General features: G+C 53.5%; 1 protein-coding gene across 10 annotated transcripts in view; it reads left to right on the forward strand.

Moving 5' to 3' along the window:
- The window catches only part of DNM2 (dynamin 2), a 93,451-nt gene that overhangs the window by 60,018 nt on the left and 20,108 nt on the right, over nt 1–13,325 (forward strand). For 3 of the 10 annotated variants that reach the window (XM_032626662.1, XM_032626654.1, XM_032626656.1), the window contains exons 8-14: nt 361–496; nt 1,722–1,789; nt 2,401–2,539; nt 4,914–5,000; nt 7,276–7,346; nt 10,962–11,013; nt 11,958–11,969. In XM_032626662.1, coding sequence (XP_032482553.1) covers nt 361–496; nt 1,722–1,789; nt 2,401–2,539; nt 4,914–5,000; nt 7,276–7,346; nt 10,962–11,013; nt 11,958–11,969 — 565 coding nt within the window. Of the gene's footprint in view, nt 1–360; nt 497–1,721; nt 1,790–2,400; nt 2,540–3,636; nt 3,776–4,913; nt 5,001–7,275; nt 7,347–10,961; nt 11,014–11,957; nt 11,970–13,325 lie in introns of all 10 variants that reach the window. The other 7 variants (XM_032626661.1, XM_032626655.1, XM_032626653.1 and 4 more) reach the window with 3 other exon arrangements.

The raw sequence follows: 13,325 nt of genomic DNA on the forward strand, positions 1-13,325 counted from the left end.
GGCAGAGATTGCTAAACTGTGACCCCCGACACACACCCCGTACCTCCATCTTGCCATCTGCAAAATGGGAGTAATAACTGCCCCCCCCCCCCGAGCCCCCAACTCAATGAATGAATAGTCGTAGCAGGCCTATAGAGTGGGCCTGGTGTGTAGCAAGTGCTTGCCACTGGCTGGCTGCTCCTGGATTTTGTCTGGTTTTGCTGCTAAAAAATAAAAAGATGGGCGTTCCCTGGTGGCGTAGTGGTTAGGATACAGTGCTTTCACTGCGGAGGAAAGTAAGCCACGGCTTGACCAGGGACATAATTCCGGAGCTGTGTTAAAACCTCTGCTTTGACCTTTGGGTCTTCTGTTTCCTCATAGGATGGTCCAGCAGTTTGGGGTGGACTTCGAAAAGAGGATCGAGGGCTCTGGAGACCAAGTGGACACGCTAGAGCTCTCCGGGGGTGCCCGGATCAATCGCATCTTCCACGAGCGGTTTCCCTTCGAGCTGGTGAAGGTAGCACTGCCCGGGCCAGGCCCTCTGGTCAGCCTTGACCCTCCTGCTCAGTCCACCTTGAACCCGGCCTCCTCCCAGGCCACGAGGTCTCGAGCTCCCACTTCCAGGCCTGGGCCTCCTTCCCTGAGCTTAGAGATTTCCAGCAGAGCTGTATGAAAAGTTCCATTTTCTTCCTCTGAATACATGTTCTTTGCAAAGTACGTAGAAAATATAGGTAAATTCACGTGGGAAAATGTCCCCAGCATGTGGTTGAAAGGGAAAAAGCAGATCATGGAGCCAGCATGTACAACAGAACATACAGATGATAGTTACAACATCCTTCACATGAAATCATACACGCATGTCTAGATGTGTGTCTTTTTGCAGAGACAGACCTGCAAGGATATTCACAAAATGTCAGCTCTGGGTGCTGGGATTGGAGGTTTTCTTTTTGTTTTAATTGCTTGAAGTTTTATACTTTTTTACAGTGAGCACGTACCATCTTTGTAAAAACCAGTCATGTTCTTTTCAATAGAAGAGCAAAAGCTAAAAGGAAAAAAACACCCATAATCCTAACACCTACAGACAACGCCTCTTAGCACCTGGATGTGTGTCCTTTGAGAATTATTTCTGTGCAAATGCAGGCAAAAAGCCTCCCTGCGTCCACAAACACAATACATATATTCATCCATACCAGTGTGTGCGTATGTATTTTTTTTTTAATTAATTACGCACATTTGTATTCTTTTTTTTTTTCAAATGATTTGCCATCTTTCCAAACTAGTATATACATTTCATGCATTGTCAATGGCAGAACACTATCTTATTTTATGACTGTCCCATCGTTCATTTAACCAGTCTCCCATTTCACGGCATTTAGGTTCTTTGCACATTTTTCAGCAGTTACGGATGGTTTTGTGAATGTAGCTAATCCTTGATTAATTCCTCAAGGTAAATTCCTAGAGCTCTTAAAAACGACCCTGTGACAGTATAGGTATGTTTTGATTTGTACTGCCACGTAGCCCAGAAGAAAGTTTGAGTTGAGTTTCCTTCCAAGAGAGCAAGAGTGTTAGTTTCAGAGCATCCTAGCTGAAACTGAGTTTTAATGTTCTTGAAAATTTGACCAATTAAATATTCTGCCCTGTGAATGTAAATGGTACACAGGAGGTGACATTCCCTAGGTACAGACCTGATGTGGCGGTGCCTCAGGTACCTCCTTGCGTGTGTTTGGTTTGTCTCTTCTCAGATGGAGTTTGATGAGAAGGACTTAAGACGGGAGATCAGCTACGCCATTAAGAATATCCATGGAGTCAGGCAAGTTCCACGAGGGGAGGCGCCGTGTTCCCTTCTCCTCCATGGTGCCACCCTGCAGCGAGTCAGTCCCCACGATCCTTGGGGTGCCCCAACTGGGGGGGCCTGGAGAGGGCTCTGGGATGGTTTGTAGTAGCTGTCAGTCTCTCCCTCTGGGTCTCCAAAGGCACTCGAGGGTGCATGTGCTTAGTTCTGTGTGGATCTGTCGTAAGCCCCGCGGCTGTCCGCTGCCCTTGGGTTAAACATGGGTTAAAGGGCCCAGTTACCGTGGTCAGCCAAGTCAGAAAGCTCACTGCAGATTTGCTCTGGGGGGTGGGGAGGAAGTCAGACCCAAGGCACGATTGCAAGAACCCCAGCATTTGTCCCCGTCATGGGTGCCCCGGACTCCTCCTGGGTCCCCACCGTTTTGCTCCCGCCCTCCACGCTTGTGTCGCCGTGGGGTCCTCACATCGCCCTGGGGGGTTCTAGGTAGCGGACGCGGGCGTCCGACCCCCAGACTTGCTGCAACCTTGGCTCTCTTGGGAACCCAGCCCGTGCCTGTGAAATCGCTGACCGTGCTTTGTTTCTCTCTGACTTATCTCCCCTGCCCCCTCCCCGGGTACGGATGGTTTTAGGACCGGGCTCTTCACCCCGGACTTGGCATTCGAGGCCATTGTGAAAAAGCAGGTCGTCAAGCTGAAAGAGCCCTGTCTGAAATGTGTCGACCTGGTTATCCAGGAGCTAATCAATACAGTTAGGCAGTGTACCAGTAAGGTATTGGACCCTCGGCAGGGTGACTCCTGGCCTTGTGGAAACGGGGCTGTGGGAGTTTGGTATCAGGCTCCCGATGGCTGCTTGGCCTTTGCCCCGCTGGTCCCCCTCCCTCCCCTTCCCAGATTGCCTCAGTTTCCAAGAACGTGGCCTCTACCCAGAGGCTGGGGCAGAAGCGTTTTGGCCTGGGTGCAGCCTGGGGGTGCCAGGCCTCCAGATTCCAGACTGGTGGGCAGGGCTCCCTGGGACCCTGATACCAAGCTTAGCATGTGTCTGATGGGGGTCTTGCTGGGCTGTCGCTTTGCTGTCTTCTGGGAAGCAGAGAGGGACCTCGCGTCACCTGCTGGAGGCCAAGCTCCCTGAACCTCCCTGCCCCTCACAAATGCCTTCTTGACAAATGCCTGGCACCCTCAGGCTTTCCCGGAGCCAGCCACTTCTCTGTCCCCAAGGCGCCGAGAAAGGCCCAAACGCCAGCAGCCTAAGGAGTGCTCAGCCCCGGGCTCGCCCCTGACAGCCTCCACCAGCTCCCGCAGGAGCAGTGCTGTCCCCAGGCAGTGGCCCTCGGACCCCCGGCCTGGTTCCCGGGGCAGCACATGTTGGCCAGGGTGCTGACGCGCTTCCTAGTGGCCAGTTTGTGTTTGCACGTCCCCCATGGCCGTGGAGCTCTGGGTCGGCCTTCCAAGGCAGGAGTTTCTGCTTCATCCTTCTGTTCTCAGTCTGGAAAAGCCCACATTTGCTTCTTAAGCTTCTTCGATTGGAAAAGGGAAGGGAAAGAAACCCAGGTGGTTTGGAGACGTTCGTCCTAGAGCCCATTGTCACAGATAAGAAAAGGCAAGGCCTCCCCAAACCTTTAGCTGTTCGTAGGCTGACTCCCACCCGTAGCACTTTTATAATTAAACCCCAGACTGAGCCCACCCCTTGGACCCAGGTTGCCTCTTGATCCGAAGCAGCTTCCGGGGCAAATGCGGGCGCAGGCTCCTCCATGCATGTCACTAACCAGCTGACTCTCGTTTCTTCTTTCTCTGTCTCCCATCCCGCGTGTGTGGCCTGCACTGCCCCTGGGTGTCTTTTTACCTCATCCCGCCCTCCGCATGACCCAGGACGGGGCTCTTCACCCCCGACATGGCCTTTGAAGCCATTGTGAAAAAACAGATTGTAAAACTCAAAGAGCCGAGTTTGAAGTGTGTTGATCTCGTGGTCTCAGAACTGGCCACGGTCATTAAAAAGTGTGCTGAGAAGGTAACAGAAGGTTTCATTATTATCACCTATGCCTCTGTCCCCCATCTCCTCTTTCCCATCGTGAGTCTTAACCCAAGCATCTGGGAAACTCTGCCTCGGCAGGAACCCCCTTCCGTGGGCCAGTGGTCGCTTGGAGACATCTCAACTTTGCCTTGGCTGACACAAGGGGGTGGGCCAGTCGCACTTGGGTTCCACCTTTGCATCTTGGGCCTCTGACGGGGATGGAAGGCCTTTGATGTCACCAGATGCACTTACTAAGCAGGCAGCAGGGATGAGTGTCCATGCCCATCCCTGGAACGCTTTGAGAAAGGTGGTTTCCAAACTGCCACCAACGCGGTGAAACACTTCGCCCGCGTGCTGGTCTGCTTGTTCTTACATCACAAGGCACCTGAGAATTTTTCAGAGTTCCTTGGCGGTCCAGTGGTTAGGACTCTGCGGTTCAGGTTTTGATCCCTGGTCAGGGAACTAAGATCTCACAAGCCGCGTGGTGTAGCCAAAAAAGAAAATGGAATTTTTCCTCTAGTGATTTTGACCATTGGCTCTATTTTTCCCAACTCGTGGTCTTTCCCCAAACCATGGAAGGTGGGCTTCTGTGCGTTGGGTTGGTTGCTGCTGCAAAGGCTGGGGCAGCGGGGGTGCCAGAGGAGTGGATCCCAAAGGTGAGATGATTGGGAGCAGTTTCGCACCCCCCGCAAGGGAGTCCCTCCGAGGTCGATGGCCCAGATGCTGGCCCTCCCCCCATGCTAGAACGGGCGCTGCTGTGCACTCCTGAGCTGCGCTCGGGCCCTCGCCCTGGCGGCCCGGGGGCTTTCATTACACTGTGTCCTTGCTCTCACCCAGCACTTCGAGGGAGGGGGGTGGCTGTCACCAGCTTTCTCTGCCACTTTCCACCTCCGAGACGCATTCTCGAAAAGCACCTCTGCTTGTGTGCGGGCACCCTCTCGGTCTCTCCGGCCCACCGTCCCCTCACCGTCCCCTTCCTGTCTCCCGGCTGGAGCAGCTCTGAGACAGGAGTGGGGTGGGGAACCGGTGGGCACACTCCACGTCACCCCCCCTCCTCCCATGTTCTCCGTTTGGCTCACTTTGCTGCCCAAGCCACGAGGACCCAGCCGACGCCGCCACTCTGCTTTCCCTCCAGCTCAGCTCCTACCCCCGGTTGCGAGAGGAGACCGAACGAATCGTCACCACTTACATCCGGGAACGGGAGGGGAGGACCAAGGACCAGGTACTGGCTTTTTGTTTCATTCTTCAGATACAGTTTATGTGCAGTAGATCTTGGTCGTGCAGTGTGAGGTTTTTTTGTTTGTTTGTTTTTTGCGGTACGCGGGCCTCTCACTGTTGTGGCCTCTCCTGTTGCGGAGCACAGGCTCCGGACGCGCAGGCTCAGCGGCCATGGCTCAGGGGCCTAGTCACTCCATGGCATGTGGGATCTTCCCGGACCGGGGCACGAACCCGTGTCCCCTGCATCGGCAGGCGGACTCTCAACCACTGCGCCACCAGGGAAGCCCTGTGGTAGCCTTTTGATCCTGTGTCCCTTCACTCTGCACCATGCATTCAGGACTCATCCCTGTTGTTTGTGGTGTAGCCACAGTGTGTCTCTTAGGACTGCCAAGTAGTGTTTCATGGTGCACATGGACCACAGCCTGCTTACCCATCCACCCACCAGAGCATGTTTGAGTGCTTTTTGTGTTTTCACACTGTCCTATGAAGACTATCATAAGCATACCCAAAGGTAGAGAGTGAGATGCCCCACACAGCCACAGTTCAAGTCTCACCTGTCACCTGCTCAGCCCGGGGCTGTCATCCTGCCTTCATGTGGCCCGACACCTGGTTTGGGTTATTTCCCCCATGGTGGTCCACTGTGTTCTCTCTCTCTCTCTCTCTCTCTTTTTTTTTTTTAAATTGAAGTATCGTTGATTTACAGTGTGTGCCAATCTCTGCAGTACGGCAAAGTGACTCAGTTATACACATATAGGCTTGCTTTTTATATATATATATATATATATATATATTATTTTCCATTATGGTTTATCCCAGGAGATTGGCAGCTGTTTATTCAAGCTGTTTATTTATGGAACCGAAACAAGCCCACCTGTTGTATTTGGTTGTGAGATCACCTTGTTTAGAACAGTCCCTCTCCCCTCAACATTGACGGAGAAGAAACTTGCTCATTTGTCCTTCACAGGGTCCCCCATTCCCTCGAAGCTTCTGTAACCTGGAAGTTTTGTGAAAAGCTCAAGAGATTCTAATTTGTTTTGTTGTCATGGTTGGCAAGAATGCTACTGTCCCTTCCATACACACCAGAGCCCCCGGTTGCCCCACTGTTGTCATGGCTGGGCTCCAGGGCAACAGGACTCAGAACTTTTAAACCAGCGACAGTGTCTCCCGTGGACGGAGCGCCCCAGCATTTTCCAACAACCCCCCAAGATCCGAGTGCCTGGCCCGCTTTATGCTTGAGGGTTCAGAGGCACAGTGAAGTGACAGGGCTGTTTAAGGGCCCACATCTTATCTGAGACGACATCCTGGCTGGCTGGTGTGTGCCTTTGTGCCCGTGTGTTTCATTTTAATGTCCTTACCTGGCCAAATTACCTTTGCCAGTTTTTTGTTTGTTTTTAATTTTACCTAAGTATAGTTTTTCTGTTTTTTTTTTTTTAATTTTATTTATCTTTGGCTGCGTTGGGTCTTCGTTGCTGCGTGCAGGCTTTCTCTAGTTGCGGCGAGCGGGCGTTACTCTTCGTTGCGGTGCGCGGGCTTCTTATTGTGGTGGCTTCTCTTGTTGCAGAGCATGGGCTGTAGGCACGTGGGCTCAGTAGTTGTGGCTCGCAGGCTCTAGAGCAGGCTCAGTAGTTGTGGTGCACGGGCTTAGTTGCTCTGCAGCATGTGGGATCTTCCCGGACTAGGGATTGAACCCGTGTCCCCTGCATTGGCAGGTGGATTCTTAACCACTGCGCCATTAGGGAAGTCCTTTACTGAAGTATAGTTGATTTACAATGTTGTTTAATTTCTGCTGTACAGGAAAGTGATTCAGTTATCCATGTATATACATTCTTTTTCATATTCTTTTCCATTATGGTTTATCACAGGCTATTGAATATAGTTTCCACCTTTGCCGTTTTAATGAGGCACTTATAGCGTGCCGGGCACTACTCTCAACATGACATATTGTGACCTACGTAAGCCTTTGCAGTGAGGCCTTACTGCCCTACTCCAGGCCTCGGAGGCCGCACTGTGGCTACCACATTGGGCTGCCTCACTCTGCTCTTTTGGCCCAGTCTTTCTCACTTGTGAGGCCTTGGTGTCTGGAAGCACCCATGCCCCCTTCCCTCTGCAGATGGACCCCAGGATATGGGAAGGAGTGGGTGGGTGATCACTCTTCTAACTGGGAAACAGTGTGGTTGTTCCGGGGCACCCCCTGCTGGCGGGTGTGGGAAGTGCTCTGGCAGCGGCCACTCCCTGCCACGCTGGGCTCTGTACTCACCACGACCCCCGCTTTCCCCCAGATTCTTCTTCTGATAGACATCGAGCAGTCCTACATCAACACGAACCACGAAGACTTCATTGGATTTGCCAAGTATGTACTTTTCAAGATAGTGGCTGGTGGGGTGGCATGAGTGTCCACCCTCAGAGCCACGCCTTGAGAAAGGCGGTCAAGTTGGGATTCCGCTCCTGGGCTGGGGCACGAAGGTCTCTCTGTCATGGGTCCCCAGGTGAAGCACGGGGCAATGGAGAGCATCTGGAAGCTTTGCTGGGTAGCAGCGACCCTCCAGCCTCCTTGTCCCCAATGCACCTCTTGTGGGGCACCCCCATGGTTAGTTTAAGGAGGAAGGGGCGGTCCAGTGGTCAGAGGCTTCAAGAAAGGGCAAGGCTAACTAGCGTTCAGTGCTTCCTTTCCTGCAGGACTTCTCAGAGCCTTTCGTAGACTCACGTGCAGCTTTCCCAGTCTCCCCAACGTGCACTGGGCCCTTTCACTGAGCAGCTCAGGGGCTCAGGGCTCCAGGGGCTGCTCTTTGGGAAGTGCTGCCAGGATTTGCATGGCTTCTGTCCATATGCTGTAGATTTAAAACTAGAACCTTCCACGGCACCCGGATAAGGGGCCAGAAGAGCAGGGCGCTGATTTCAGCAGGATATAAATATAAATGCCGGTGGCCTCCAGTGTCACCCGCTGATGCCATCAGCCCCTCGCCTCGGTGAGTATCACACAGATTGTTCTGATGGCTCACGAAGGTCCTCTTTCCGGAGCCTGATAGAATAACAGGTGGTTGGTAGCCAGCCTCCTTGTATTTGTTTAGCCGGTATCGCTGGTGTGCTTTCACTGCACCAGGCCCTGTGATAACAGCAGTGAGCAGGCCCAGACCCAGGTCCCCACCCTGAAAGGAAGGTCCTGCGCCAGGGACAGAGCTGCCCCCAGGCAGTTAAGACACAGTGTGGTCAGTGCCGAGGTGGGGCTGTCCACCGCCCGTGGGAGTCCGGAGGGTGGCATTGTGGCCTGGCCTTGGGGCTGCAGGGAGGAAGGGGCTAGGAGGCTGGGCAAGAGGGTCTTCCCGTCCAGGGTCTCTGCTGGCTGAGTAGTTCCCTGGGTAGACATTCATCAGTGCACTCAGCTCTTCTGTGCTGGACACGTGGTTGGTGAGTGGAATGAACGAATGAGTGAACGAATGAATGGGGGGCATGATTAGAAGCTGCTGCCCCAGCCCAGGTGAGCTGAGGGCCCCGGCCGGACTGTCCCTGCTGTGGGGAAGGCTGAGGGGCCCTGGCCGGGCACTGCCCCTCAGGCTGGGCTCTCAGCCTGGGGAAGCAGCCCCACTTGCTCCTGCTCCCCCAGCAGCCGGGTGTGTGGGGCCTGGAAACGCCAGCCCCCCTTTTCAGGTTGCTGCTGTTTTCCTCACCTTGATGTCTCTGCTTCTCACACTTCATCCACAGTTCCTTCTCACAATCTCTCCTGTTTTTCCTTTGACCACTCCACTCTTTCCTCTGGATTCCTGGGCCTTCCCACTTCCCCCAGCTGTTACTATACTGAGCAGCTGGTGACCGGGTGGGTATTGCCTGCTGTGTGCCTTTTCCCTAGTGTGTGAACGGGGGACGCCCTGGCTGGGGGCGGGGCCCAGGGTGCCAGGCTCCACCCGGCCCAGGCCCAGGCCCCGGCCCTGGGTGGGATGTCGCAGGGGCCCCTGGAATAGCCACGGAGCACTGCCTTTGTCCTAGGACGGTGAACAAGCCAGACTTGGGCCTTGCCTTTTCAGAACCCCGAGGCTGAGAACCCACACGCTGTCGTTAAGCCAGTTCTCATAAGGAGGATGACAGTGGGAAAGGAGGGCAGGTGGAGGGGCTGTGGGAGAGGGCAGTGACGGATGAGGCTTGGAGAGGCCTTCTCAAGAAAGTCATGACAGCCAGGCGGTGGGGCCAGCGTGGGGTCAGAGAGCACTGGAGACAGGGAAGGAAGGCTGAGAAGCAGGAGCATGAAGGCCAAGGCGAGGTGGAGGGATGAGGTCACGGCCTCGTCACAGGAGGGCCTGCAGGCCAAGGGGAGCACTTCGGATTTTCCCCCAGCACACACCACACACACACACACACACACAGACACACACATGCGCACACCACACACACCCACCACATACACACACACCACACACAGACACACATACACTCACCACACACACACCACACACACCACGCACACAGACACAGACACACCACACACACACACACATGCACTCACCACACACACACCACACACACCACGCACACAGACACAGACACACCACACACACAGACACAGACACACACACACACCAAGGAGGCAAGGGAAAGAGGGGCTGCGAGGCATGTGTGAGACCCAGGAAGCCCTTAGGAAGTAGAGCATCTGGGACCTCACCGGCACCCAGACATCACTGTGAGTGGCTTAGCTCTGTGTCCTTCAGACACTTGATCCACCTCCTTGCTGTGCGTAGAAGTTCTGGGGTGTTTTCTCACTGCCCTCAAAACACTAAAAACAAGGCCCAGAGAAAAAGTCCTTGTAGTAAATATATTGATCTTAGGGAAATCAGTGGATAAATTCCACTTCCATTCTTTTCTTTTTTTTCTGCGCCACACGGCATGTGGGAATCTTAGTTCCCTGACCAGAGATTGAACCCATGCCCCCTGCAGTGGACGCGCGGAATCTTAACCACTGGACCGGCAGGGAAGTCCCTCATTTCCATTCTTAATGTTCCACCGTTTACTGATCTAGGAACAGAAGCCTTCTTCCTTAACACACACGCACGCACGCGCGCACACACACACACAGAGGCACACACACCACCTTATCCAACAGCCAGCTTGAACTTTAAGGTAAAATCCCAGAGGCATTCAGTAAAGGGATTAAACAAGATGTTTTGCCTTTTCATGTTGTTTCAAAAGTTCCAGCTAAAACAATATGGTAAGAAAAGACAATATGACCCCTAAGTAACAGGAGTTAACAGTTGGTTGCCGGTGGTGATAATGATGGTCCGAGTAGAAAATATATTAGGACAAACAAGGGAGCTGAGTAGGTGCCCACGTACAAAAGAAAGGAGACTTCGTCTGTCTGTTGTGAACTAGCCAGGAAACAACATAGATGAAGAAGTAAAGAGATCTGGGACTACAGGTAAATAAGGGACCTTGCAGAAACACATTGACCTTGACTGTCCTCTGACTTGGGTCAGGAGCCATCCAAGATGAGTAGCGTTTTCATGCGAGCAGCTGTCCCATAGCCTCATCTCCCATTCTGGATGGCCCTGTGGTCAGAGCCGCTCTGGGCCTCGTGCCCGGGCCAGGATGGGTGGAGAAAGCGGGAAGAAGCCTCAAGTTTGAGCCCCCAAACACTGAAGGTTACTCTAAAGCCAGCATGGCTACCTCCCAGCCACTTGGGAATCCAGCTTCCCATGCCCCCTCTTGGAAGTGCCAGGACCCAGTGACTCCTAGAAATAGCTGGCACTCTCAGGAGTGGCCGAGATCAGGGATGAGAAGTCAGGGTTTAATTTGGTATCTCGTTCGTTCCATGAGCCCGCTCTCTTTCCCTTGGGCAGCCCTTCGTACACGGGGGGCTTCTCTCTGCCTCTGCCCTTGGCGCCCACTCGGGAGAGAACCCCACCTGGGCCACGAGCACCTCTTGCTCCTCGTCCCTCATGGGCTTCCTGCCGCATGAGCTCTCTCTGTGCTTTGGTTTCAGCGCCCAGCAGAGGAGCACCCAGCTGAACAAGAAGAGAGCCATCCCCAACCAGGTAACTGCCCACCCCTGCACCCTCCGCGGCCCGCAGCTCCACCCTCGGGGGTGGGAGGGCACTAAGGGACCACCGAGCCCAGCGATGGCACCTGGCTCATAGCATGTCCCGCCAGAAACCCCCACCCCCACCCCTCCAGCCTCTCAAATCCACTTAGGTTTTGATATTTTGGGAAACCGGTCTTTGAGTGGCAGCTCTGGCAGGGCCTAGGGGGCAGATTTGCAGAAGGCCCTGTCTGACATCCAAGGCCGCGGCTAGAACTTGACACTAAGGAGGGGGGCAGCCCAGTCCCTCTGGTGTCTGCAGCCACCTTGGGTTCCCGGGCCCAGCCCTAGAGACTTGGAGCCTGGGGGGAGGCTGGTTGTGACAGGCAGGTCTGGGGAGCCTGGGGGTGCTTTGATCCCCATACCTGGGGAAACCCAGAGCTGTATGGGGGGTTCTCCACCTTGATGTCATGCCCCAGCCAGAGGCCTTGTGAAGTAAGAACAGCTTTATATAGGCCAGTATTAGGTGCCCTTTTTTTTTTTTTCCTGCTTAAGAAAACACATCATCTTTGCAAAAATTTCTGCCGGTGTCCCCTGCCTTCTCCACATCGGGCGGGGGTGGGGGTGGGGGCTCTGCCCTTTATCCTGCACGATGACAGAGCCCTCTGGAAAAGAAGGGTGTAACCACTGCATGATTTTTTTTTTTGCGCTTGCCATAGGTAATACATATATTGTTGCTTTTTCATTTCGGGAGATGATAATGAATTAAATATTAACACCATGAATATAATTAATAGCATGTAATTTTTTTTTCTTTTGCTGTTTTCTCCCCCTGCTCTTCTCTCTCCTCATTTTTGTGCCTTTCCTGCTTTTTCTCCATCCCCTCATGTCCCTTACGTCTCTTTTCCTCCGCCTGCTCTTCTTTGATTTCCCCACAACCCTAACTTTGCATTTTCAAAGGGGGAGATCTTGGTAAGTACTCACTTAGTCTGGTAGCAAACATTAGAGAACTTGGTAGTGGTGGAGGCCACGCCACCCCATAATATCCCCTCCCCCCCCCACCACCCCCTGCCAAAAATAAATAAATAAATAACAGAACAACTAAAAATCCAGCTAACCTTTAAAAACCCCTGCCGTGGCTGCCGCCTGCCAGGCTTCGTGTTGCCCTGGGCTAAGCTGACTCACACAGACACTAACCTGACCACTGCCCCCATCTGGCGCCCACCCCTCCAGCCCATTCCTGACACGGTTTCCTGGTTTCCTGTAGGTCAGGGATGGCAAATACTCAGCTAACACCCCAGGCCTTTCTCCCTTCACCTCCCTGGCCGGGGATGATTTTGCTCAAGCCCTGCAAGAGCTTATTCTTGCCACTGCCACCACTCTGTTTCCAGACAACACCATGCAGAAATTTTCCCCTCCTGCACTCAAGGCAGACATTCTTAATTGATCCAGCACTCTTTTCCTTGTACCTCTCTCCTGTCCTGTGCCCCTGGCAGACATCACTAATTAATCCTGGCATTTTTGTTTCCTAAGCATGTCACTACTCCCCATTCCGTGGCAGATGTGACTAACTGGTCAAGGAATTTTTTTCCCCCATGTGATAGCTTTGCACGTGATACCCCTCCTGTACCCATGACAGACATTGATCAGGGGACTCTCTCCTGGATGCTGCCACTATCCTACTGCCTCCATAGCAAATACGATGATTGATTAGGCTGTTCTGTTGCACTTGCCCCTGTTCCTTTGCCAATGGCAAACATCACTAATTTATCCTAGTGTCCTTTCCCACAGTGCCCAGAATTCTCACCACAGTGCTACCCATTGATTGGCGAATGGTATTTGCCATCCCTGTTTTCTGTAACACCTCCTCTCTGTGTGTGGCCCAGCCCAGCCCGGCAGGGAGCAGGCAATGCTCACTTCCGAGAGTTGAGCTCTTTTCAAGGTGCTTGCCTTTGGGCAGCTGGCTTCCGCCCCAGCTCTCCACCTTGGAGACCATGGCCTGGGCCACCAGCCCTAACCAAGGCCTCCTTCTCCCGGGTTCTCTCCCCGCCACACTGGGCAGGCCCTACTGCTGCCCTCTGGCAGGGATCTTCTGGTGACCCCGGGATCTTTCCAGTAGCTGAGCTGAACCCCTAACAAGACTTGGAAGATGCAGAAGGGGCCAAAGCTTGCCATGGTTGGGGGCGGTTGCGGGAGGAATGGATCGTCCTTGGGCCCATGGTTCCCACTTTCCCCATGTGTCACCCCCAATCCCCTTTGAATGGTTTCTTCCCTCCAAACAGCCCAGAGGCATGTTTCTCCCCACACCCACACCCTGAGAAGTTTAGT

The sequence above is a fragment of the Phocoena sinus genome, chromosome 3 (assembly GCF_008692025.1).
Source record: "Phocoena sinus isolate mPhoSin1 chromosome 3, mPhoSin1.pri, whole genome shotgun sequence".
Taxonomy (NCBI): Eukaryota; Metazoa; Chordata; class Mammalia; order Artiodactyla; family Phocoenidae; genus Phocoena; species Phocoena sinus.